This window comes from Podarcis raffonei, chromosome 8, assembly GCF_027172205.1.
Source record: "Podarcis raffonei isolate rPodRaf1 chromosome 8, rPodRaf1.pri, whole genome shotgun sequence".
NCBI lineage: Eukaryota > Metazoa > Chordata > Lepidosauria > Squamata > Lacertidae > Podarcis > Podarcis raffonei.
The window spans coordinates 79,916,212-79,942,167 of record NC_070609.1 but is presented as its reverse complement, the minus strand read 5'-3'; the positions used below and the strand labels follow the sequence as shown (position 1 = coordinate 79,942,167).

The 25,956-nt window shown below is 48.0% G+C and overlaps 1 protein-coding gene across 7 annotated transcripts in view; it reads left to right on the top strand.

Annotated features, from left to right (window-relative positions):
• HSPG2 (heparan sulfate proteoglycan 2) overlaps window positions 1-25,956 on the top strand; it is a 215,202-nt gene that overhangs the window by 22,995 nt on the left and 166,251 nt on the right. For all 7 annotated transcript variants that reach the window (XM_053401046.1, XM_053401047.1, XM_053401042.1 and 4 more), the window contains exon 2: window positions 25,671-25,806. In XM_053401046.1, the coding sequence (XP_053257021.1) occupies window positions 25,671-25,806 (136 nt within the window). The remainder of the gene's footprint in view (window positions 1-25,670; window positions 25,807-25,956) is intronic.

Genomic DNA, 25,956 nt, shown 5'->3' with positions numbered 1-25,956 from the left:
TTCTTCTTTGGCAATCCCTCGAAGCCGAGTAAGATTGTCTTCCATAAGCACGGTTTTAACAATGAGTCCGTAAGTGACTGTGGAGGCCAATTCTGGATCCACACGTCCTTCCACAGCGGGGGCATAGATTTTCGGGCGGAAGTTGATCACAGTGAGGACTTGCCAAGCGTGCCTTCCTCTTAGCACGTTTCTCCCTTGCGTCCTGAGTTCTAGTGTCTTCAAAGCCCATGACATCTTTGGTAAAGGCTGTTCTCCAGTTGGAACACTCGCAGGCCATTGTTTCCCAGTTGTCAGTGTTTATACTACATTTTTTTAGATTTGGCTTGAGACAGTCTTTAAACCTCTTTTGTTGACCACCAGCATTACGCTTTCCATTTTTAAGTTCGGTGTTGCGGTGACAGTGCGAGGCTCCATTAGCTAAAGTGGTGCTTCAGGTCAAGAACAGTTTCAGGTTAAGAATGGACCTCCAGAACAAATTAAGTTCTTAACCCAAGGTACCACTGTATGCTTGTCCAGCTCAGCATTGATGGAGAAATTGCTGGTTATGGTGGAACTCAGGTAGACAAAATGGTCTACCGCAAGTGTATGGGTACTGGCGTTGACGTATGGAGTGCTGGCAATGTTCCCACCAAGAATGTTTGTCTTCTAGCAGACTCTTCTTATCTTTTTTGTTTCTGAGACTTAATGTCCAGGAAGGTGTTTTCCAGCGAGCTCTGTTCTGGCTCTGGGAATTGCATTTTGATGTCCTCCTGCAACGCCTGGCTGTATCCAGAGTCTCCTTCTGGAGACCTGCTTCCTTGTGATGGGCCATCCTTCCTTCCTTCCTTCTTTCTTTTTTTGTATAATTTTTTAATTTTATTTTATATAGCATAAACATACAACAAAAAACAGTTCCAAATCTGAATATCGAGATTGCTCTGAATCTCCTGACTTCCCCCATCCATTCCTAATGATATTTTTTACATCTGCATCTCAATACTTATCCAAACTTTTAATCCTTCTATAGTATCCATACTTGCAATTACTTTACAAGTGTGGTTAAAATCCTGCCAGTGTTTTAACCTGCTTACAGTGGTCTCATGACTAAATTATAAACCTCCCCATTTCTTGTTAAAGTTCTTGTCTTCTTGATTTTTGAGCTTCCCAGTTAATGTTGCCATTTCGGCATAGTCCATCAACTTGGTTTGCCATTCTTCTCTGGTCGGGGTCGTTTCTTCCTTCCATCTCTGAGCATCCTTGCAGCTGTTGTCACAGGTGAGCCATCCTTCCTTGCCAAGGCTCCAGAATCCCCCTTCCTCCTTTAGCCGTGATCCCTTCATCGCAGGGGGCTGGACCAATCTACAATTCTGTGATTCCCCCTTCCTTCTTCTCTGTTTGTCCGTGTTTTATTCCGCCGCCAGAACAAAGCTCAGTGTTTACTCTGGGTCAAGAGGAAGATGGATGGAGTCCCCGAGCCAGTCATTTCCTCGCCTTCCTGTGTGGGGCCTGTGTTAAGTGTCAAAGGAGGAAGCACGTGGTGTCACCTCTGGCAACCTGGAGTGGTTGTCCTGATTTCTGGAGTGGAGTCAAGTAGCGGAAGAGCTCCGCCTGCCTGTCTCCATCCCTCGCTCTCCGAGGTGATGCTGAAAGCCTGCAAATGAGTCAACAGGGCTTGGGCATCTTGAGAAGCCAAGACTGGGCATCTCTCTTGCAAGGGCAACAGAGAGGTTCTTTGGGCTAAGGGGGCTGTGACTCAGTAGCAGAGCCTTCTTGGCATGCAGAAGGCCCCAGGTGGCAGCCATCTCCAGATCAGCGTTCGAAATTCGCTAGGCATCAGGCACATTTTGCACCTGGCTATTGGACACTTGTGACCAAGCGAAGGTGCCAGGGGGCCAGGATGGTGCCTGATGTCTCCACCATCTGGAGGTGCCTGCCTGGAGATGCTTGGATCGGGGCTCTTTTCACAGATTAGCAACGCATCCTGTCGAATTTTGTTAGATTTTATCTGCACAATCAGAATGAATTTCAGGAACCAAAAATTAATATTGGAAAATAGGACTTCCTAGCTGTCTGGCCCCAAAATGGCAACTGGACATTCCGTTTTGGCAACTGGTTTAAGGAGCCATTTGGTCCCTAGCTGATATATCTGAGTTTCTAATACTGACTGGTTCTGGTCCTGCCATCAGGAGCAGCCGAAAGCAAAGCTTGCTGCATTTACCATGGGACAGCCCTTCAGTTATTTTAGGATGGCTGTCATACCATATCATCTCTCTGCCTCCTCTTCTCCAGCCTTAACATGTAATCATCATCATCATCATTTATTATTTATACCCCGCCCATCCAGCTGGGTTTCCACAGCCACTCTGGGCTGCTTCCAACAGATTAAAAACAGAATAAAACTTCAAACATTAAAAACTTCCCTAAACAGGGCTGCCTTCAGATGTCTTCTAAAAGTCAGGTAGTTGTTTGTTTCCTTGACATCTGATGGGAGGGCATTCCACAGGGCGGGCGCCACCACCGAGAAGGCCCTCTGCCTGGTTCCCTGTAGCTTCATTTCTCGTAGTGAGGGAACCCCCAGAAGGCCCTCGGAGCTGGACCTCAGTTTCCAGGCTGGACGATGGGGGTGGAGACGCTCCTTCGGGTATACTGGGCTGAGGCCGTTTAGGGCTTTAAAGGTCAGCACTGACAGTTTGAATTGTGCTCGGAAACGTACTGGGAGCCAATAAAGGTCTTTCAGGACCAGTGTTACAGTGGTACCTTGGGTTACATACGCTTCAGGTTACATATGCTTCAGGTTACAGACTCCGCTAACCCGGAAATAGTATCTCGGGTTACGAACTTTGTTTCAGGCTGAGAACAGAAATCGTGCTCCGGTGGCGCGGCGGCAGCAGGAGGCCCCATTAGCTAAAGTGGTGCTTCAGGTAAAGAATTAAGAATGAATTAAGTTCTTAACCCGAGGTACCACTGTATATGGTCTTGGCGGCCGCTCCCAGTCACCAGTGTTGCTGCCGCATTCTGGATTAGTTGGGTTAGCCTGGCTCCCTCAACTCTTCCAACTATGGCTATAACCATTTCCAGCATTAGTCCTACTCTATGTAGACCCATTGAAACGGAACAGGGGGCTGGGCTGGGCTTACCCGGAGCTGGGGGGGGGGAGAGAAGGGAGACAGGAAGGGTGTTGGAGTGCTAAGGGACCCTCGTCTTCGCGAGGGATTTCCTGTGGCTACTGTTTGCCAGTTCAGCAACTTCCGCAAGACAATTTCTGGAAGAGAGTCAAGGCCACCAGACGGCGATTCTCCGGCCTTTAAGTAGCCGGGCAGTTTGGTTCTGGAAATAGCTGCCATTGTTCTGATGGGTGGCTGGACCAGAGAGCAGGATGGAAAGTCGCTTTTCCCAGGCGGCAGGAAAGGAGACAGTGCGGGGAGCGGGGACGGCAGAAAACATCAGGTTTCCAGAGAAGGACAGAAGCAGAGCAGTCTACTCGTTTCTTTATGTGGTTTGTTAAATTGGTGTCCCCAAAGGGTGGCAGGTAGTCTATAGTCCATGCATTGGTAACGTTGCAGCTAGATTACTGCAATGCGCTGTTTGTGGGCCTGGTTCGGAAGCTCCAGCTTGTGAAGAATGCTGAGGGGAGCTTTTAGTCGAGAACATGTGGCCCCGCTGTTAGAACATCTGCCCTGGCTGCCCATCTACTGCCGAGCCAGGTTCAAGGTCCTTGTTTTTAGTTGTAATAATAATAATAATAATAATAATAATAATAATAATAATAATAATTTTTATTTATACCCTGCCCTCCCCTGGGCTCAGGGCGGCTAACAAGAAATAGTAAAAACAAGCTGAATGAATACAACTTAAAAATAAGATTAAAAGACAACAATTAAAATATTGAAATGCAGCCTCATCGCAGGAGGAGAAAGGAAAAAGAAAAAAGAAAGAGAGGGAGGGAATCAAATTGGCTCCAAGTCATAGGCCAGGTGGAACAACTCTGTCTTACAGGCCCTGCGGAAAGAAATCAGATCCTGCAGGGCCCTGGTCTCATGAGGCAGAGCGTTCCACCAGGCTGGAGCCAGTGTTGAAAAGGCCCTGCCTCTGGTTGAGGCTAATCTGACTTCCTTAGGGCCCGGGACCACTAGGGTGTTGCTATTTATGGAACTTGAGGCTCTCCGTGGGGCATACCGGGAGAGGCAGTCCTGTAGGTACAAAGGTCCGAGGCCGTGAAGGGCTTTAAAGGTCAAAAGCAGCACCTTAAATCTGACCCTGTACTCCACTGGGAGCCAGTGCAACTTGAAAAACACTGGGTGAATATGCTCCCATGGCAGAGACCCCGTGAGGAGCCTCGCTGCAGCATTCTGCACCCGCTGGAGTTTCCGGGACAGCTTCAGGGGCAGCCCTGTGTAGAGCGAATGAAGTCCTGAACAACTTAGGGTACCTTGGGGACTGCCTGAACCCTTATACAGTGGTACAGTGGTACCTCGGGTTACAGACGCTTCAGGTTACAGGCGCTTCATTTTACAGACTCCGCTAACCCAGAAATAGTACCTCGGGTTAAGAACTTTGCTTCAGGATGAGAACAGAAATCACGCTTCGGCGGTGTAGCGGCAGCGGGAGGCCCCATTAGCTAAAGTGGTACCTCAGGTTGAGAACAGTTTCAGGTTAAGAAAGGACCTCCAGAACTAATTAAGTTCTTAACCCGAGGTACCACTGTACCTTGGTTCTCAAACGCCTTGGTACTCAAACAACTTGGAACCCAAACACTGCAAACCCGGAAGTAAGTGTTCCGGTTTGCAAACTTTTTTTGGAAGCTGAATGCGTTCTGTTTTGAGTGCCACGCTTCTGTTTTGATGCTGAGGTCGGTCTGTTTTTGCTATTTATTTTGCGTTTTTGTTTCGGAGGCTCTTTTTCGTTTTGTTTTTGTGACTGTCTGGAACCCAGTTCAGCTACTGATTGATTGTGTGACATTGTTTTTGCTTTCATTTTATGGATCAGGGGTCAGCAAACTTTTTCAGCTGTGGGCCGGTCCACTGTCCCTCAGACCTTGTCGGGGGGCCGGACTATATTTTGAAAGAAAAAAATATATGAACGCATTCCTATGCCCCACAAAAACCCAGATATGCATTTTAAATAAAAGCACACATTCTACTCATGTAAAAACACCATGCAGGCCCCACAAATAACCCAGAGATGCATTTTAAAGAAAAGGACACATTGTACTCATGTAAAAACACACTGATTCCCGGACCATCCACAGGCCAGATTTAGAAGGTGATTGGGCTGGATCCGGCCCCCAGGCCTTAGTTTGCCTACCCATGTTATGAATCCATGGTCTCATTAGATAGTAAAATTCATGCTTTAGGGGTTGCTTTTAAAAGCCTGGAATGGATTAATCCATTTTGCATTACTTTCTATGGGAAAGCTTGGTTTTGCAACCCTTTGGCTTTGGAACGGATTAAGTTTGAGAACCAAGGTACCCCTGTAATATCGGAGCTTGATTACGGAAATCATTTGCAGGAACATATCAGGTTGTTTCCCAAGTTGGTGAGGCCTGTTTGACAATGAGAAACTTTAGTGTTGCTGGCCCAGTCCTGTGGAACTCTCTGCCACTGGAGGTTGAGCAGGCTCCATCTGTGCCAACATTTAAACACCTGCTGAAATCTTTTCTCTTCCACCAGGCTTCTGCAGGCAATTAGGAGAACATCCCTCGCAACCATCTGTTGATGTTTGTTTTCAATTCTTTCGCTTGGAACTTGTTTTAACTTTATGATTTTGCTGTGTGGTTTTATAGTGTAGTAAACCACTATGATATATTTCTCTGATACTTTGGTATATGATTTTTTTAATAAAGAGCAAGTGAGGAAGCAGTAAAAACAAATCTTAAAAACGATCCCAGTGCAGAGGAGGACTGGCAGGAAGTTCTCCAATTGCACAAGGCTTGTTGGGTAGGGAAGTAGGTTCTCAAAAGATGCCAGAGCCTAATATTTTAAGAGACGTCTGCTTCTTGGGAGGAAAGCAATGACAAACCTAGACAGCATCTTAAAAAGTAGAGACATCACCTTGCCAACAAAGGTCCGTATAGTAAAAGCTATAGTTTTCCCAGTAGTGATGTATGGAAGTGAGAGCTGGACCATAAAGAAGGCTGATCGCCGAAGAATTGATGCTTTTGAATTATGGTGTTGGAGGAGACTCTTGAGAGTCCCATGGACTGCAAGAAGATCAAACCTCTCCATTCTGAAGGAAATCAGCCCTGAGTGCTCCCTGGAAGGACAGATCCTGAAGCTGAGGCTCCAATACTTTGGCCACCTCATGAGAAGAGAAGACTCCCTGGAAAAGACCCTGATGTTGGGAAAGATGGAGGGCACAAGGAGAAGGGGACGACAGAGGACGAGATGGTTGGATAGTGTCTTCGAAGCTACAAACATGAGTCTGACCAAACTGCGGGAGGCAGTGGAAGACAGAAGTGCCTGGCGTGCTCTGGTCCAGGGGGTCACAAAGAGTCAGACACGACTAAACGGCTAAACAACAACAACAACAACAATATTTTAAGGGGAGTGCATTCCAAGGGGCAGGTAAAAAGGTAAAGGTAACCCTGCCCGTATGGGCCAGTCGTGTCCGACTCTAGGGTTGTGCGCCCATCTCACTTAAGAGGCCGGGGACCAGCGCTGTCCGAAGACACTTCCGGGTCACGTGGCCAGCGTGACAAGCTGCATCTGGCGAGCCAGCGCAGCACACAGAAACGGCATTTACCTTCCCGCTAGTAAGCGGTCCCTGTTTATCTACTTGCACTTTGACGTGCTTTCGAATTGCTAGGTTGGCAGGCGCTGGGACCGAGCAACAGGAGCGCACCCCGCTGCGGGGATTCGAACCGCCGACCTGGCGATCGGCAAGTCCTAGGTGCTGAGGTTTTACCCACAGTGCCACCCGCGTCCCCAAGGGGCAGATACCCCGACACTAAAAGCCCAATTCCTAACCTGCCTTGCAGGGATGTTGAGAGGATAAAAAAGGAGAACCGTGTGCAACAGCTTGAGCCCAGTGGAGAGAAAGGTGTGCTCTAAATGTGACAGAGAAATAACTATGGAGAAAATAATGCTGAAGGGGAAAAATACAGAGAGAAACCACTTTGCAAAACTGAGCCAGCAATTAAACAGCAATAATACCAGTAGAATGCCATTAGAAGATCAAAGCTACTACTTCAAATGCCTGAGGATTTTTTCTTTTATTACTGTAATAATAAAGTTTGCCTGGCACAGAAGTCTTCTTTGCATCGGAAGGACTCTTTTGCTCGGCTTCTTATCACATTGATAGCCAACTACAAACACAGCAGTGCGGATGTTGGGAGACTGCTGCCGTACCTCTCTTTAATCTTCCCTTTTTGTGTATGCGTAAGGAAATCCAGAGTTGATTAACTGGGCGTCAGCCCTTATGAAGGGTTGATTAAGTGCCCAGATACTGGGCTGAGCTGGATAAAAAAAAATGTCTTCATGCAACCAATTTGGGCGGATATGGAGGACTCCCTGGTTCTGAATGGGGTAACTGTGCCCCTGAAGGACCAGATGCGCAGCCTGGGAGACATTTTGGACTCACAGCTGTCCATGGAGGCGCAGGTCAGTTCTGTGTCCAGGGCAGCTGTTTACCAGCTCCATCTGGTTCATAGGCTGAGACCCTATCTGCCTGCGGACTGCCTCGCCAGAGTGGTCCATGCTCTGTTTATCTCCTGCTTGGGCTACTGCAATGTGCTCTACGTGGGACTACCTTTGAAGGTGACCCGGGTACTACAACTAATCCAGAATGCGGCCGCTATACTGGTGACTGGGAGTGGCCGCCAAAAATATAACACCGGTCCTGAAAGACCTACATTGGCTCCCAGTACTTTTCCAAGCACAATTCAAAGTGTCGGTGCTGACCTTTAAAGCCCTAAACAGCCTCGGACCAGTATACCTGAAGGAGTGCCTCCATCCCCATCATTCAGCCCGGACGCTGAGGTCCACTTATGAGGGTCTTCTGGCGGTTCCCTCCCTGTGAGAAGCAAGGTTACAGGGAACCAGGCAGAGGGCCTTCTTGGTGGTGGCGCCAGCCCTGTGGAATGCCCTCCCTTCAGATGTCAAGGAAATAAACAACTGCCTGACTTTTAGAAGACATCTGAAGGCAGCCCTGTTTAGGGAGGTTTTTAATCTTTGATGTGTTATTGTGCTTGCAATTCTGTTGGGAGCCACCCAGAGTGGCTGGGAAGACCCAGCCAGATGGGGGGGGGGGGTATAAATAATAATAATGATGATGATGATGATGATGACTTGGAAAAAAGGAGCAGACAAATTCATGGAGGAGGAGAAGGCTATCTGTGGCAACCAGCCACAGTGGCTATGCTCTGCCTCCACAGCTTCTGAATATCGGTTGCCGGAAATGGCGCTCAGGTTGTGCTTGCTAGTTTCCCACAGGCATCATGGTTGGTCAGTGTGAGAACAGGATGCTGATAACAGGATGCAACCAGACTACTTACCGTATTTTTCGCTCTATAAGATGCACTTTTCCCCCTCCCAAAATTAAGGGGAAATGTGTGTGCGTCTTATGGAGCGAATGCAGGCTCCATGGCTTCAGCGATAGCAACGCGAAGCCTCCGAAGCGCGGTGGGAGCGCTCCCGCCACGCTCTGGAGGCTTCGCGTTGCTTTTGCTGAAGCCTGGAGAGTGAGAGGCGTCGGTGCGCACCGGCCCCTCTCGCTCTCCTGGCTTTGCTTTGCTGGAGAGGTGCTGTGCAGCTTTCCCTCTCTGCGCAGCGCCCTTTCAGTGAAGCGGGAGGAGAAATGGAAGGGGCTCCGTTTCTCCTGCCGCTCTGCTGAAGGGGCACTGCACAGAGAGGGAGAGATTCCCCCGCCTTGTTCTCCCCCTCTAAAACAAGGTGCATTCTATGGTCCGGTGTGTCCTATAGAGCGAAAAATACGGTGCATTCTTATGGAACCTCCATTTCCAGAGGCAGTCTATCTGTGTTCCTTGGTTCTTAGAAGGTATTTGGCTAGTGTGGTAACAGATGAGATGGGCTACCGTCCTCAATTGGCAGAGCTTGTTCTGATGCTCTTATGTCCCCGCCCCCCTTCGCCATGGTGTAAATTCTGATTTGAGGTTCCCAGCTCTTTCCAAGCGAGTTGCAGCGTGACCCGTGGCTTCTGTTGATGCAGCAGCTTCTGAATTGGAACGCAGATCCACGTTTTTTGCTCCAGGCCACTTCTCTGAGGTGATTTCCTTCCAAGATTCAGGAATAGACCAGGAATCAGCAGTGAAGTCAGTGTTTCCAGTCTGTAGAGATGACTTGAGCAGGGACTCTTTTGCAGAGAGAGAGAGAGAGAGAGAGAGAGAGAGAGAGAGAAGGACTGTGAGTGCATGCTTCTGGCTTGGCACCCACGCTGTCGACTACGTGAGAATCTGCCCATCAGAGGGGCAGGATCTCCCTATAACCTTTCCCACCACCCTCCACAGCAAACCACTCTCTCTCTCTCTCTGCCGGTACCAGACGCCGCCTCTCCCTTCCTCCTCATTCCTTCCTTTGTAGCCAATGCCAAAGAAGTCTTTTCTTCCTGGTTCCCAGTTGGCACCAGTCCCTCCGCATCGCAGGGCAGGAATTTCCAACCGTTAGTCAGCAACTTACCTGCCTCCCTCGTGGCTCCAGACCACAAACCCGCCCTCGGCAGAGTTGACACACACAAATAGTGCTGCCTTTCAGGTTATTTACTTTGTGTGCCCGCTGGAAGCTTTGCCACGTGCCAACCAGGGCCGGGAGCTGCCCTAGACACAACTGGAGCATCTTCCCTCACCCAACCCCACGCAAAGAAACAGATTATGAAACAAAAATGAGATTTTGGGAGGTGCTGAAACAGGAGGGGCATGGCAGAGAGAGGAATCGGGCTCAATGGCCAATTCACGCCCGGGGCGGATCCACAGTGAAATGAATGAAACTTGAGTTTCAGGGCCCTGAATCCCCACCGCTTAAAAAAAAAATAGTGCAATACTCAACCCGATTTGAGTCACATGGCTTAAACGGATTCATTTCTAGTTGTATATATTTCCACAATCCCAACGTGGTGCAGGTGCTGCCAAGGCAGCAGTAAGTTGGCCGTTCTGCTGAAGAGCACTGAAATTCTTTCTGCATCTCGTATCTTGAAAATGAGCTTGCAAGGAAACTCTCTGGTCTTGAATATGTTGCTCGAAAAACCAGGAAAAGAGTATTTTGCAAAATCCGCTTCGCGTAGTATGTACTCTTACCGGTGTCTAAGACGAAAGATTATATCCTGTGGTCTTTTTTAGGCTTTATTTGAGCTTTTTCAACAGAGGTTGAATGGCCATCTGTCAGAGATTCTTGAGCTGCAATTCCTGCGTCGTAGCGGGTTGGACTAGATGACCCTCGGGGTCCCATCCAACTCGGCCATTATATGATTCTATGACTTAGAAGGTGGTGGGCTCATCTTCCTTGGAGGTTTTAAAGCAGAGGTTGGGTTTCTTCCTTCTAGTTCTGCGCGTGCAGGATTCTGGCAGCTGTTGTTGCATACACAATTTTAAAAATCGTATTGGGACTCTTGCCCCCAACATCCCTAGAAGGAAAGCTTCAGTTTTCTTGGGAATTGCCATTTTCATCTTCTTCCTGAATCCTCCAAAGTTCAGCTTGCGATCTTGGGAGAGGGGGAAAAACTTTTCTCTGTCCACTCTTTCAACGTTATCAACTTCTATCACATTGCTTCTGACTTGGTGATAGATTCCAATGTTAAAAGCCCGATGTTACTTTCCCCAAAAGACCGGAAGCATGTCTATTAGGCTTAATAGGAATGGAAATCAAAATGGGAGACCAAAATCTGTTTATGTATGCTACGGCTGCCGCAAGAACCCTCCTGGCCCAAAGATGGAAAACACAAGACATACCAACCATCCAGGAGTAGCAGGTGAAGATGACAGAATACGCAGAACTTGCCAAATTGTCAGGGAGGATCCAGGACCAGGAAGACCAAAGATACCAAAACAATTGGAGTAAATTTATTGAATATTTAAAGGAGAATTGTAAAGAGGTCAAGACACTAGCAGGATTGACATAATACCTTCATTGTATAATAGTACTATTGTGAGAATGATGTGCGTGATAGAAAGGGGTTAAATATACCAATTGCAGGGAGGGAGGGGAGTCGCGACTCGGCAGTCAAAGGGAATGCATGGCATTAATATGGTTTGTTGGGAAAGAATATGTAATGGAAAGAATAAAAATTTACTTGGGGGGGGAAACAAAACCCCGATGTTGCCCAGCCCTACCAGTGACTGGAGATGTCATTGTAGATTGCACATGGGGCATTCTGCATGCCAAGCAGCTGCTCTGCCACCGAGCTGTGGCCTAGCCAGAAGTATCTGCTCACACTCTGCCTGGTTCTCAGAATGCATTCCTGGGTTCTTGACTGTACGCCGTGAGAATTCCTTTGACCACCTCCTTTGCACCCTCTTGGAGTGAACCTCTTGTAGCTCAAGAGAGACTTAGATCAGCTTCTTCTTTTTTTAAAAGTTTTTTTATTCAAAATTAAAACAAAACATATTATCCAAAAAAAATCATCCCTGTTTCCCCCCCATTTTTCCTCCCTCCCCCCACCCTCCCACACAACCCCCCCCACCCCCCGACTTCTCTCAGTTCCAGTCTTTGGTTCCTCTGAGACTGCTGTTTTCTGCATGTTACAAAGTTATGTAGAACCTCAAACTGTTTAGCTGATTATTATCAATAAAAAGTTTGTGAATGTTTATTCAAAACCTGCCAAGGAGTCCAGTTCGCTTTGTTGCGTCTTCAAATACTTTGTAAAGGGTTCCCATTCATCTTTAAAGTCACGGTTATCCTTGTCCTGTAGCTTATATGTCAGTTTTGCCAGTCCTGCATAGTCTGTCAATTTTTCTTGCCATGATTCTTTATTTGGGTTTCTTCAGTCTTCCATCCTTGTGCTACCAGAACTCTCGCAGCCGTTGTCGCATACATGAAGATGTTTTCCAGCTTTTTTGGCAGGTCTTTCCCTACAATCCCCAAAAAAATGCCTCAGGTTTTTAAACAAATGTTAAATGGAACATTTTCTTCAATTCATTGTATATCATTTCCCAAAATTTTATAATTACATTACAATCCCACAACAAATGTCCTTCCTTTCCCTTACACTTCCAACATATATTTGAACTAGTTTTGTACATTTTCCCTAACTGCACTGGTGTTGTGTACCATCTATACATCATCTGATCAGCTTTTTCTTAATTCATCTCCAACTGCTGTGCCCAGTGCTTTTCATAGAATCATGGGATGGTTGAGTTGGAGGGGACCCCAAGAGTCATCTAGTCCCACCCCGCTCAGTGCTAAAGACTCCCAGCTAAAGTATCCCGAACAGAGGGCCACTCTGCTTAAAAGCCTCCGCGTTTGCCCCCCTGAGAAAGTTCTTTCTCCTGGTTAGCCAAACTCTGCTTTTTTGCTCCCCGGTTGGCATGCCTTGCCTGTGCTACCAGGACGGATGGGTGGCACCCCTTTGTGCCAAGAGCCCTCTGACCGGCGCCGAGGCCACTTTCTGGCCAGCCTTAGCCTGGCACAGGCCACACAAAGCCCACGGAAGAAGCACGCCTCGCTGCAGAGAGCCCGCTCTGCCTGGCTCATCTCCCGCCGCTGGCATGGTGCCCTGCTGGCATTTGCCGCCGGCACAGCCTGCCAGCTCCTGTTTCCCCTCTTGCCTTTTCACGCCCTTTCAGGCGGCCCGGCCCAGCTAAACCCCCTTTTATGTCTCCGGCCGTAGCCATTGTCCCGGGACCGCCCAGCCTTCAATAATGCGCCCTGCCGTGTTTGTACAGGGGGCAAAATTGCTGCCGTGTTGAATTCCTGGCGCGGTCTGCTGCCCTCGGACGCCTCCGCTGCCAAGGACGGGGCCCAGGCAGGCTTTTTCCCACCTGAGCAGGGAGGGCACTGTTTGCAGGGGGCTGGTGGAAAGGCGAAGGAGAGGCGGGGGGGCGACCCCCCACCCCAAGATCACTGCAGAGGATCTTGGGAAACAGAGTGAGATGTGCAGATATCCCCTGTGGTGGAAGTGCTGAGTCAAGATTATTATTGTTAATATTTCAGTATATTAGTAGTTCAACACTGAAGGAACCTTCAGGGGACCTTCCATTGTGTTCATCGTTTGTTTATTTTCAATATCTTAGTCATTGGTTCTGTAAGGATCATCTGGCATTTCAGTTTAGTGGAAAGTTGAGTCAGAGACGACATGATAGACATTTGTAATATGATGCAGGGCAACAGACCCTCCCAAGTGTCACGATTTTCCCAGGACAGCCCCAGATTTACAGAAGACATCCAGGTTTTTGATTTGACGCCAGAATGTCCCACTTTTCCTCAGGATGTCTCTATATTCAAGGAGATAAGTAACTATGCAACCTTTAGAAGACATCTGAAGGCAACCCTGTATAGGGAAGTTTAAAAAATAAATTAATTAATGTTTTATTGTGCTTTTATATACAGTGGTACCTTGGGTTACAGATGCTTCAGGTTACAGACGCTTCAGGTTACAGACTCCGCTAACCCAGCAATAGTACCTCAGGTTAAGAACTTTACCTCAGGATGAGAACAGAAATTGCGCGGCGGCAACGGGAGGCCCTATTAGCTAAAGTGGTGCCTCAGGTTAAGAACAGTTTCAGGTTAAGAACGGACCTCAGGAACGAATTAAGTTCTTAACCCAAGCTACCACTGTATGTTGGAAGCTGCCCAGAGTGGCTGGAGCAACCCAGTCAGATGGGTGGGGGTAAAAGGTAAAGGGACCCCTGACCATTAGGTCCAGTCGTGGCCGACTCTGGGGTTGCGGCGCTCATCTCACTTTATTGGCCGAGGGAGCCTGCGTACAGCTTCCAGGTCATGTAGCAGCATGACTAAGCCGCTTCTGGCGAACCAGAGCAGCACACGGAAACGCCGTTTACCTTCCCGCCAGAGTGGTACCTATTTATCTACTTGCACTTTGACGTGCTTTCGAACTGCTAGGTTGGCAGGAGCAGGGACCGAGCAACGGGAGATCACGGTGATTCGAACCGCCGACCTTCTGATCGGCAAGTCCTAGGCTCTGTGGTTTAAGCCACAGCGCCCCTATTATTCTTATTCTGGAATAGGGTGTCTGTATTTTCACCAGAGAAATGTTGACAGGTATGAAGGCATGCCTGTTGTTTTTGTCCATGGAGTTTCCTTGGCAGGGATACTGGAGCGGCTTGCCGGTTCCTGCTCCAGGTGGATCACGTTTAGTCAAACTCTCCAGTATGACCTGTCTGTCTTGTGTGTTCCTGCACAGCATAACTTATAGCTTCTCTGAGTTATTCAAGCCCCTTTGCCACGACAAGGCAGTGATCCATGAAGGAGACGGGAGTGCCTGGCGGGCTCTGGTCCAGGGGGTCACGAAGAGTTGGACACGACTAAACGACTAAACAACAACAACATGAAGGCATAGAGAGAGTGGCGAGGGAAGAGCTTTTCCCTCCCTCTTTCATCATGCTAGAACTCAGGGAGATTCAGGGAAGTTAAAAGGAAGTCCTCCATCACTCAGCGCAGTGTTGAACTGTGGAACTCTCCTCCACAGGAGGCAAGTGATGGCTGCCAACTCAGATGACTTTTAAAAAGCGGATTGGACAAATTCACAAAGAGGGCTATCAGGGGCTACTTAGCAATGCTTCTGACTTGAGAGGCAGGGATGGCCACCAACTTGGGATGGCTTTAAAAGCGGAGGAAATCAGTATGGGACAACAGCTGCTCGGATGCTTTTAGCCCAGGGATGGAAAGAGAACAAAGTCCCTACCAGAGCGTTAAACTGATGGAATACGCCGAAATCGCAAAGCTGACTGGAAAGCTCAGGAACCAAGAGGACAAAAACTTAACAAAAGAATGGGGAAAAATAGGGTTTATTTCGGAGACCACTGTAAGAAGATGGAAACATTAGCAGGATTTTAATCTCAAATGTTATGGATAACTTGGATTGATGTAAAGTATAGATTATTGAGCGCCAGGAACTAACAGTAGCAGCAGAGAAAACATGTTCCCCTCTTTATTTTCAACTTTCTTGGGCACATGAAACTAACCACAATTACCTTGAATTTCTGCTTAACCCTCAAGAAAGTAGGGCATTTTCGCTGGCCAGGTTTAATTCAAATCCATCCAACCTCCTTTGGGGAAGGTTCTCAGGCAGGGTGGAAGGAGAAAGAACTTGCCGATGTGAAGAGCACCTGGTGGAAAACTGATGGTTTTCAATTGTAAACTGTATGCTGATCTCCACCAGCAAATTCTAGATCAACTCTGCATCCCGAAATGGAAACCAGAGTTGGAGGTCATACATTTTCTATTACTGGGGAATGATCAGGAGCTCACTAAGTTAGTGGCTAAATATCTCTCTTTGGTTTTTTGTCATCGAAATACACTGCAGACGTCTGATCTCCCTGGAGACCTAGAGATATGACGATAGACTGCTCTGCCTCCTTTCTTTTAGCAAATGTTTTGTGCCACTGGAGAAGTGGTAATTCTGTATTGATTTGTTTTGGATCTTTGTATGTGGGACGCAGTGGTGCTGTGGGTTAAACCACAGAGCCTAGGACTTGCCGATCAGAAGGTCGGCGGTTCAAATCCCCGCGACGTGGTGAGCTCCCGTTGCTCAGTCCCTGCTCCTGCCAACCTAGCAGTTCGAAAGCACATCAAAGGGCAAATAGATAAATAGGCACCGCTCCGGCAGGAAGGTAAACGGCGTTTCCGTGCGCTGCTCTGGTTCGCCAGAAGCGGCTTAGTCATGCTGGCCACATGACTCAGAAACTGTACGCCGGCTCCCTCGGCCAATAAAGCGAGATGAGCACCGCAACCCCAGAGTAGGCCACGACTGGACCTAATGGTCAGGGGTCCCTTTACCTTTACGTAATGCCAATAAAAGGTTTGATGATGATGATTAGGTGATAATATGCAGATTTTAATGTTGATATCAAGACTCAGGGACTGGGTGGGGCGAAGTCTTGAGATGCACAGAGTCATCTCCATTGACGAATATGTATTTGGATTGTTATAACTTTATATTTGTAAAATCAATAAAAAATAAAAGCGGAGGAAATTGGCGCACCAACGTCCCTGAGCCTCGGTCCCTAGTCTGCCACATTGAGCGAGCTGCTCCGTGTCCCTGCAGGGGTCAGAGGTAGCAGCGGTGGTCAGCTTGCAGCCTCTGGCCCCAGAGGAGGGGGTGGGAAGAGCAAGCCCCTTCCTTCCTTCCTGGCCTGGAGGTTAGCAAGCCCTCGGACTGCCGTGGGAGGCAAGTGATGGGGAGATGAGCTCACCGCCTCTCCGTCTTCTCCCCCTTCCTCGGAGATGACTCTGCTGCTCAGCAATGTCGGGGAGGTTCTTGCCAGGAGGTGGTTGCAGCTGCAAGGCAGGAGCAACGGGGCTGGGGGGGGCTGGCCGGAGGTGGAGGGGGCTCTCCTGTGTGCTCAGTGGACAGGGGCCAGTTGGCCCTCCAGCCGTGTGGCTGCTGCGACGCCGCTTTTGGCCCGCGGTGGACGTGAACTCTCGCCACCTCCCTGAGCTGCTCTGCAGATGCACGGCCTTGCATAACAGACCCAACATGCGTGCGCACATAACAGGGCTCCATGACTACCGCCACAGGGCTGACTCGCTGGGTTTCTAAGAACCAGCAGGGTCAGAACAGGGATGTGAGCGAGCGATGGATGTGGCCCCCGCGGTGCTTTTTTTTTGTTTTTTCCCCAATTTTTTTTATTGGTTTCCAAATTTATAACAAAAAACAAACAAACAAACAGACATTTATCCTAACTATAATAGTTCCACTTTTGTTAACATTGTTGGGTGACTTCCTCTAATCCCCCCTGCCTCAGTTTCCATATAAATCATTGCAGCAGTTTTCCAAAACTATTTTCACAAAAAATTACTTAGTCAATTAGCATCTTTCTTTCTTTTCATTTTAACTTTTAACATCTGATACTCGCAAGTAATTCTATTTAAGTTATCTTAACATATTTAGCTAAGTAATCTTTGAATTTCTTCCAATCCTCTTGGTACTCCTCCTCCTTCTGGTCGCGGACTCTTCTGGTCAGGTCGACTAGCTTCCAAAAGTCCATCATCTTCATCTGCCATTCCTCCACTGTTGGTACTTCTTGTAATTTTCAATTTTTGGCCAACGAAATTCTAGCTGCAGTTGTGGCATACAAAAACAATCTGACATCTTTCTTGGGCAATTCCAAACCTAGTACTTTTTTGGGGGTGGGGGTGGAACCATAACAACTCCCGTTTTGTGCCTGACGTGTTCTCAACCGTAGTGCCTTTATTCCCCGAAGGTATCTTTTGTTTTCCGCCCAAAACAAAACACCTCCGGTCCTCAAGTGAAATGCAGCAGCGGCTTTCTTGAATGGTGCAAATTTGCACCTTCCTGTTCTGCATGCTTTTGGCCGTGCTTCTAGTTCTTATGAGGGCGGCGTGGCAGAGCTACGCAGAACTTCTGCCAGAAAGAGCTGGACTCCTTCAGAAGGCAAAAGACTCCCCTTCATTGTAGGTTTTTTAAACAGGTTGGCTGGAATTCTTTAGCTGTGACTCCTGCTTTGCAGGGGGTTGGACTAAATGACCCTCAGGAATCCCTTCCAATTCTATGATCTTGTGGTTCCATGACCTGGCTACTCTGGGCTCCATCGCAGGCCAAAAGTGGCGTCGCAGCAGCCACATGGCTGGAGGGCCAATGCGGCAGCTAGACTGGTGACTGGGAGCGGCCGCTGAGACCATATAACACCGGTCTTGAAAGACCTACACTGGCTCCCAGTACGTTTCCGAGCACAATTCAAAGTGTTGGTGCTGACCTTGAAAGCCCTAAATGCCCTCGGTCCAGTATACCTGAAGGAGCGTCTCCACCCTCATCATTCTGCCCGGACACTGAGGTCCAGTGCTGAGGGCCTTCTGGCAGTTCCCTCCCTGCGAGAAGTGAGGGTACAGGGAACCAGGCAGAGGGCCTTCTCAGTAGTGGCACCTGCCCTGTGGAACGCCCTCCCACCAGATGTCAAAGAGAACAACAACTACCAGACTTTTAGAAGGCATCTGAAGGCAGCCCTGTTTAGGGAAGCTTTTAATGTTTAATAGGTTATTGTATTTTAATATTCTGTTGGAAGCCGCCCAGAGTGGCTGGGGAGGCCCAGCCAGATGGGTGGGGTATAAAATAATTATTATTATTATTATTATTATTATTATTATTATTATTATCATCATCATCATCATCATCATCATCCTCATCCAGCCCTTCGGTGGCTCCTGATATTTGATCAGGCAATGTTGTGATGCCTTCAAGGTTTATCCCGGTCATAAGGACTAGAAACTTGAGTAGTTAATGAAAGCAGAGTCAGAGGGAATCCCCACTTGCACCGTTTGACTGGTGATATTTCCATCTATTCTGCCCACTTCAGCAGAAAGGTGATGGGAAAACCAGCTTTCAGGAATGTGCCATTTGTAATCCAATAAACAGACTCGTGCTTTTGCTCTGGAGAGCTTCCTCCTCTTATCTGTGTTTGCTCAACCTGAACAGCCCTCCTTAGAGCAATCTGCTTCCTGGCCTCCCGGATGACTCAGAAAACTGCCAAGAGAGGCAGCCATTCGGAGCCTGGAGCAGCAAAAACCTGAACCGGGCGCCTCGCAGCGACCTTCGATACAGAGCAGATTTGTTACAGGAAAAGCTTTTGTGCAACGAGAACCACTTCGAGAGATGCATGGAAGGGTATCCTCAGTTGGCCGATATATAAATATATTTAGAGAGAGGGAGAAATTGTAAACAGTGGAGTCAGAAGTCCAGGAAAAGGAGAGCAGCGCAGCCTCTCACATTCCCGTGCGAAGATACGATGTGTACAGAATAAGCCCTGAGGCTGCACGAAGCAGCAGGAAACTAGAAATGCTGTCGTTTCCTAGCAAAATCTTACACTCATAGTTGTGGGACAGCAAGCTCTTGTCTCTGCTGAGCCCTGAACAGGTAGCGTCAAACTTGGGGGCAAATTCTAGTTTCTCCTTGGAGACTTTTTAGTCAGATCTTTTTTATTAGGCTTTACATTACGAATTGACGTTCAAACATTAAACACCAACATCATCATTTAGGATTCCCTGAATCCATCGACTCCCCTCCGACCTCCCATGGTTACCTCTATCGATCGTTTTCAACTGCTTCTCTTATTTTCTCTATTTTTCTTAACGAACCCATTTTACCATGATTTTTGTACACTACAAGCGTTACTCAAATCCTGCCAAAGTTTCTAGTTGTTTACTGTGTTCTCTTAAATACATTATAAATTTCCCCCACTCCTTCTTAAAATTCTTCTCTTCCTGGTTTCTGATTTTCCCGGTCAGTTTTGCCATTTCGGCATAGTCCATCCTCTTCATCAGCCATTCGTCTCTGGTTGGGACTTCATCTACTTTCCATCTCTGGGCCAGTAGTATCCGCACTAGAGATGGGAAGGCCTGGAAAAAAACCAGAAAAATTGGGGGGGGACCCCAGACCCCCCCCTGTTTTTTCCGCAAAGCCGTTTTCTCCCCAGAAAAATTGGGGGGAAAGTGTGTGGAATATTCAAACTATATTAAACTGTTGTTTTCCAATTTTTCCAGAAAAAAACGGCATTGGAAAAAACCTGGTTCCCCCTTCCAAATCCTCCCCCCCCCCCCCCCCGGTTTTAATCTGCGCTGGAGACTTTTGCTGGGAAATGGTGATAAGCACCTAAGAACAGGCTGCTGAATGAGGCCAAAGGGGGCCTATCCAGTCCCTGCATCCTGTTCTCACAGTGGCCAACGTGTAGAAAACCCATAAGCGGGATTAAAAGCAATTAATAGCAATGCTTTATCCATGGCCTTCTATGTTTACAGGTACAGCTGCTGCCTCTTGCCGCTCTGATTCCAGCAACGGGTTAAGACTTCCTTTATCTGTCTTGGCACGTTGCAAACCACCCTGTGGTCATGGGATGAAGGGTGTTATATAAATTTATTCATAATACTAATTTGAAGGGCTTTTTGCCAGCTCAGTCGTTGCATTTTAAGCTACTCCCCCTTCCGGAGTCCACGCTGCCTTTTCTTTGCCTCATGCCATGTTCCAGCGGGCGCCGAGAGTTTATTTTAACGGTTCAGCCGGCTGCTTTTATTATTGCGCCCCATAACCGGCCCGCTGGAAATCTTGTACTGGCAAAGAGTGGGGGCAATCAGTCTTTTTAATCAACGAATCCACAAGGAGGAGGATTTGGGAAACGCAGAGTTGTTCTGGGACAACAGCAAACTTCCTGCTCCGCGTCCTTAAGATTACAGTGGTATCTCGGTTTTCGAACGTCTTGGAAGTCGAACGTTTCGGCTTTTGAACGCCATAAACCAGGAAGCAAATGCTTCGGTTTTCAAACACGCCTTGGAAGTCGAACATGAGACATGGCTTCTACTGAGTGCAAGATCCGGAGGCCTAGCTGTCGGCTATTGAGTTTTGGGTTTTCAAACTTTTTGGAACTCGAACGGTCTTCCGGAACAGATTATGTTCCAAAACCGAGGTACCCCTGTATTTCTATCTTTCAGTTTTTTGCATTTCCTCTAAGGAGCTCAGGTACGTGCTTCTTCCCGCTCCTCATTCTATCCCCACAACAGCCCTGTGAGGTGGTTAGGCTGAAAGGCAGCGACTTGCCCTAGGCCACAGCCAGCGAGTGTCGTGACCCAAGTGGGTGGGTGATTCGAACCCAGGACTCTCCCAGGTCCTGGTCCGAAACTCTAACCGCTACACCACTCTGCTGTCGTTCAGCGTGAGCTCGCTGTGCATGGGATGTAGCGCACAAACACACACACAGTTGGGCCCTGCATTCCACTTTCCTGTTTATAGCAGCTCCTTGATTCTCTGTTCCTTATCAAAGCCTCTCCCAAGTGACTTGGCTGTTCCCCAGTTTGTTCTTCCAGGCGACTCGAGGACCCTCAGCTCGGATCCTTGACTTCAAGCATCGCCCAAGGAGGATCTTGGCATCCTGGCGTCGCCCGTTCTGTCTCAGTCCCCTTGGTGCTGCGACCCGGAGACCCTTTTCTCTCCAGGCGGGCACCAAGAGGGGTGGGTCTCTGCTATAGCTTCATTCCCTGCAGTCTGGATCAGAATGGGCCTTTGGCTTGATTTGTCCACAGGGCTCTCCTCATGTCGTACCTCCACTAACCGTGGCAGTATACCCTTTAATGTCCGTTTTGGGGATTCCCAAGTTGCTGCTCTGCTCAGAGGGTTTCTTTTGGGGTTCCTTGTTGGCTGCTGTGAGACTTTAACCCACAGCGCCACCCGCATCCCTTTTTTTTTTTTACTAACCACCAAAACACAAACAGTGAAACCCCCAGGCTACTGATACATTGGGTATACAATATTCAATAATATACATATTCAATAATAACATATTCAGATTAACCATATGTACACTTCTATATACCTTAACGGGGACGCGGGTGGTGCTGTGGGTAAAACCTCAGCGCCTAGGACTTGCCGATCGTATGGTCGGCGGTTCGAATCCCCGTGGCGGGGTGAGCTCCCATCGTTCGGTCCCAGCTCCTGCCCACCTAGCAGTTTGAAAGCACTTCAGAAGTGCAAGTAGATAAATAGGTACCGCTTTATAGCGGGAAGGTAAACGGCGTTTCCGTGTGCTGCACTGGCGCAGGCTCACCAGAGCAGCTTCGTCACGCTGGCCACGTGACCCGGAAGTGTCTCCGGACAGCGCTGGCCCCCGGCCTCTTAAGTGAGATGAGCGCGCAACCCCAGAGTCGGTCACGACTGGGCCGTACGGGCAGGGGTACCTTTACCTTTACCTTTTATATACCTTAACACTCCTCCTTCCACAAGGTTTATTTAACTTTTAACATTTTAATTGCCCCAAATTGTTCAAACCTACTCAAATAATTCAATATCTTCTCAAACCAATCCTCCTCTTTCTCACTGACCTTAAACCCTTACATTCTATGTATCTTCACAGTTAGGTATTCTAAAATGATAATATTATTCAGTTTTTTCCTCTGTTGGTTGACCCCTAGCTCTTCTGCATTTTTCCAGTTACTCCCAGCAAGCTCTTATTATATCGAACCACTATCAAAAGCAGTATACCTCTATAACACCACTTGCTGTGATGCATGATAAGAAGCTATGTAATTTGATATACCTAAACGTTATCCCGTCGTGTCTGCTCTGATTAATTTGAAGTATTATTGCTGTATATATACAATTGGCAGATATTGGATGGGAAGCCCACTTTTTTGTTGTTTGGGTTTTCCTGTTTTGCCCTTAACTTAGCTCTTTTTGTTTTTAATTTTTTCTGAACTCCTCTGTCCTGGACTGATGAGGACATACACAGAGAGGTGACAGGTGGATGATGAGGGGCTCTGTGTGGGGAAAGAAACAGGAATTCCCAGGTGAGAGCTGGGAATGTCTGCTTTTCTGTACAGTGGTACCTTGGTTTTCAAACGTCTCCGTTTCGGAACTTAAACGCTGTAAACCCAGAAGTAAATGCTTCCATTTTCGAACGTGTCTCAGAAGTCAAAAACTATTTCCACTGCGTGTATATGTTATTTTTCCTCAATTTTCTCTATTAAATTTTCCGACTGCCCTTTGCGCCTTGGTTTTTGGAACTCGATTGGTGTTCCAGAATGGATTATGTTCGAAAACCGAGGTACCACTGGATAAAGGATATGGCACAATTGTGATGAGAGGGTTTTTTTTCCCCCTTCTCTCTCTTGCCTTTTGGTTTTTGGTTTTTTCTCTTATTTTGGCTTTTCTGTATCTCTCTCTCTCTCTCTCTCTCGATTAGATTGGCTTTTATTGTATGATATATTGAAAACTTTCAATAAAATATTGAAATGCCAGTTGCTGGGATTCACAAGTTCGGAGATATGCTCAGTCCTTGCTTGGGGCGTCTTGGAGAACAGGACATTGGGCTATATGGATCACTGGCTGGATCCAGTGGCCTCTTCTGAGGTTCTTCGATGTCTCTCCTCTTCCCATTGAGGCATCGAAAGAGAAGGATTCATCCTATCCAGGAGCAGTCTACCTCCAAGTCCCAGTCCCTGGAAAGCGCAGGAGGGGAGACTTTGCTCTTGTGTTCGAATCCTGATTGCGGGTTTCCCATTGTAGGCAGGAGCCCTTTGGGCTCAATCCACCTTCAGGGTTCTTCTAACAATTGGGAATGTTCCATCTGGGCCTGGTTGCCATCTTTGGTCTGGAACAAATACAGTGGTACCTCTGGTTGTGAACGGGATCCATTCCAGAGGCCTGTTCACAACATGAAAAGAGCGCAACCCGCAGCGGCGCGTCTGCGGACACACGAGTTGCGATTCGCCGCTTCTGCGCGTGACGTCGTTTTGCGCTTCTGCGCATGCGCGAGCGGCAAAACCTGGAAGTAACCCTTTCCGGTACTTCCGGGTCGCCACGCAACGCAACCTGAAGGAACGTAACATGAAGCAAAGAGGAATATGAGGGATGACTGTACAGGTCGGGTGGGGTTTGTGGGGCACACACACTCTTGTGCCACCAAATTTGCCCCCTTGTGGAGGAGGGTCCCCACATTCGGCCCCCCGCCTCCCTCAGCATCCGGCCCCTCTTTTCCCCTCGACTCCCATAGATGGGCAGGGGCCGTGCGTAGGCGGTTAGCTCCCATGAGTGACTTTGAGCTGCTGTTCCAGCCTTTCGGCCATGCTGGCATTGGAAGAGACTCGAGTGAGAAGGATGGAGGAGGTCAGGTTGAGGTGCAGTGCCGAATTTACGTACAAGCCAAACAAGCTCTAGCTTAGGGCCCCACTCTCTTGGGGGCCCCCAAAAAAATTAAAGGGGAAAAAACTGGATGTGCATTTCCAAAATAAAAGATAAAAAAATAAAATCAAGTGTACATATTAGCAACAGTGTTTCTTGTTGTGTAGGCTCCTATGATGTAAGTACAGTGGTAGCTTGGGTTAAGTACTTAATTTGTTCTGGAGGTCCGTTCTTAACCTGAAACTGTTCTTAACCTGAAGCACCACTTTAGCTAATGGGGCCTCCTGCTGCTGCCGCAATGCCGCCGCGTGATTTCTGTTCTCATCCTGAAGCAAAGTTCTTAACCCAAGGTACTATTTCTGGGTTAGTGGAGTCTGTAACCTGAAGCGTACGTAACCTGAAGCGTATGTAACCCAAGGTACCACTGTAATGGGCCCCGCCTGCTAGCTGCTCCCTAAAATATCACTGGTTTCCTCATTTCTATATATAGGGTGCCTACATTCTGCTATTTATAATTATTAGTAGTTTGCATCATAGATTTATGCCTATTATTATTTCATGTTATAGCAAGTTTCTAGAGACTAGATTATGAGTCTTTATAAATTGCGTTTCTAAAGGAACTTTTGTTAATGCCAAATGCCAATGTGTTTGCATTATTAAGTTTAAAAATCATTTTAAGTTGTTGTTGTTGTTTAGTCGTTTAGTCGTGTCCGACTCTTCGTAACCTCATGGACCAGAGCACGCCAGGCACTCCTGTCTTCCACTGCCTCCCGCAGTTTGGTCAAAGAGCTTAATAATTATTTCACTATTGATATACCGTATTTTTTGCCCCATAGGGCACACCGGCCCATAGGGCGCACCTAGTTTTTTGGGGGGAAATAAAGGAAATCCCCCCCCTTTATTTCCCCCCCCCCAAACCAGGTCGGGGAATCCAAACCAGGTCGGGGAAGAGTGGGATGGCGGTGCTGCGCCTCCCAGCTGTCCCCCGAGCTTGTGGGGCTGCCCAATAGCTGCCTGAAGCCCGGGGCGTGCTGTGCAGCGTGCCCCAGGCTTCGGGATGCAGGCTGCTATCCGCAAGCCTTGGGAGCCTGACGGGAACTCCCGCGAAGTTCCCAAGGCTTGCAGAGAGCTTCCTGAAGCCTGGAGAGCGAGAGGGGTCGGTGCGCACCGACCCCTCTCGCTCTCCAGGCTTCAGCGAAAGCCTGCATTCGCCCCATAGGACACACACACATTTCCCCTTCATTTTTGGAGGGGGAAAAGTGCGTCCTATAGGGCGAAAAATATGGTACTTCTTCTTAATTGTATTTCACTATTGATATACTTCTTAATTGTATTTCAGTTCAAGAATTACTTTGATAAAATACATATTTTGTTATGTGCAAATGGCTTTAGATATCTATTACGTCCATAAATTACCGTATAGCATATATTCAACACACAAAAAACAGTGATAATTTATTGTTGACAAAGGACAGCTGGACATACAGTGGTAACTCGGGTTAAGAACTTAATTCGTTCCTGAGGTCCGTTCTTAACCTGAAACTATTCTTAACCTGAGGTACCACTTTAGCTAATGGGGCCTCCCACTGCCACTGCGCCGCCGGAGCACGATTTCTGTTCTCATCCTGAAGCAAAGTTCTTAACCCGAGGTACTATTTCTGGGTTAGCGGAGTCTGTAACCGGAAGCGTCTGTAACCTGAAGTACCACTGTATAAAGGGCCCCATTACCTTCAGTAGCTTAGGGCCTCATCAAACCTAAATCCTGCCCTGTTGGGGTGGCAGAGGAGGCCAAGTTGTAGAGGATCTGCAACCTGGCTAGAACGGCAGGTGGCGGCAACCTTTCCTGGGACGGATCCTGGTAGGGGAGAGAGAAAGTGGGTGCTCCATGCTCAAGATGAGAGTAGCATCCTTCTTCCACCTAACCGCTCTACTTTCCCTGCTTTCAGGTGGCTCACGCGTCCAAGCGGTCGGATGAGTCCTCCTTCCCTGAAGACACAGAATCGGAGGCCGTGCGCCAGCGCTGGAGGAAATACGCAGAGCTTTCTGACGACGAGGATCTGCTAGCGGACGAGGCGTCCGGAGGTGAGGGTTGGGCTGGGGAACTTTCCGCCTCTTCCAAAGCACCACGTTTGGCTATGTGAAGGACGTACGGCGGAGCTTGCCGCAATGTCCGAATCTTGTTTTTGCAAAAGCTGCGTGTCTAAAGATTCAAGTCAGACAAAATAAAGTCCT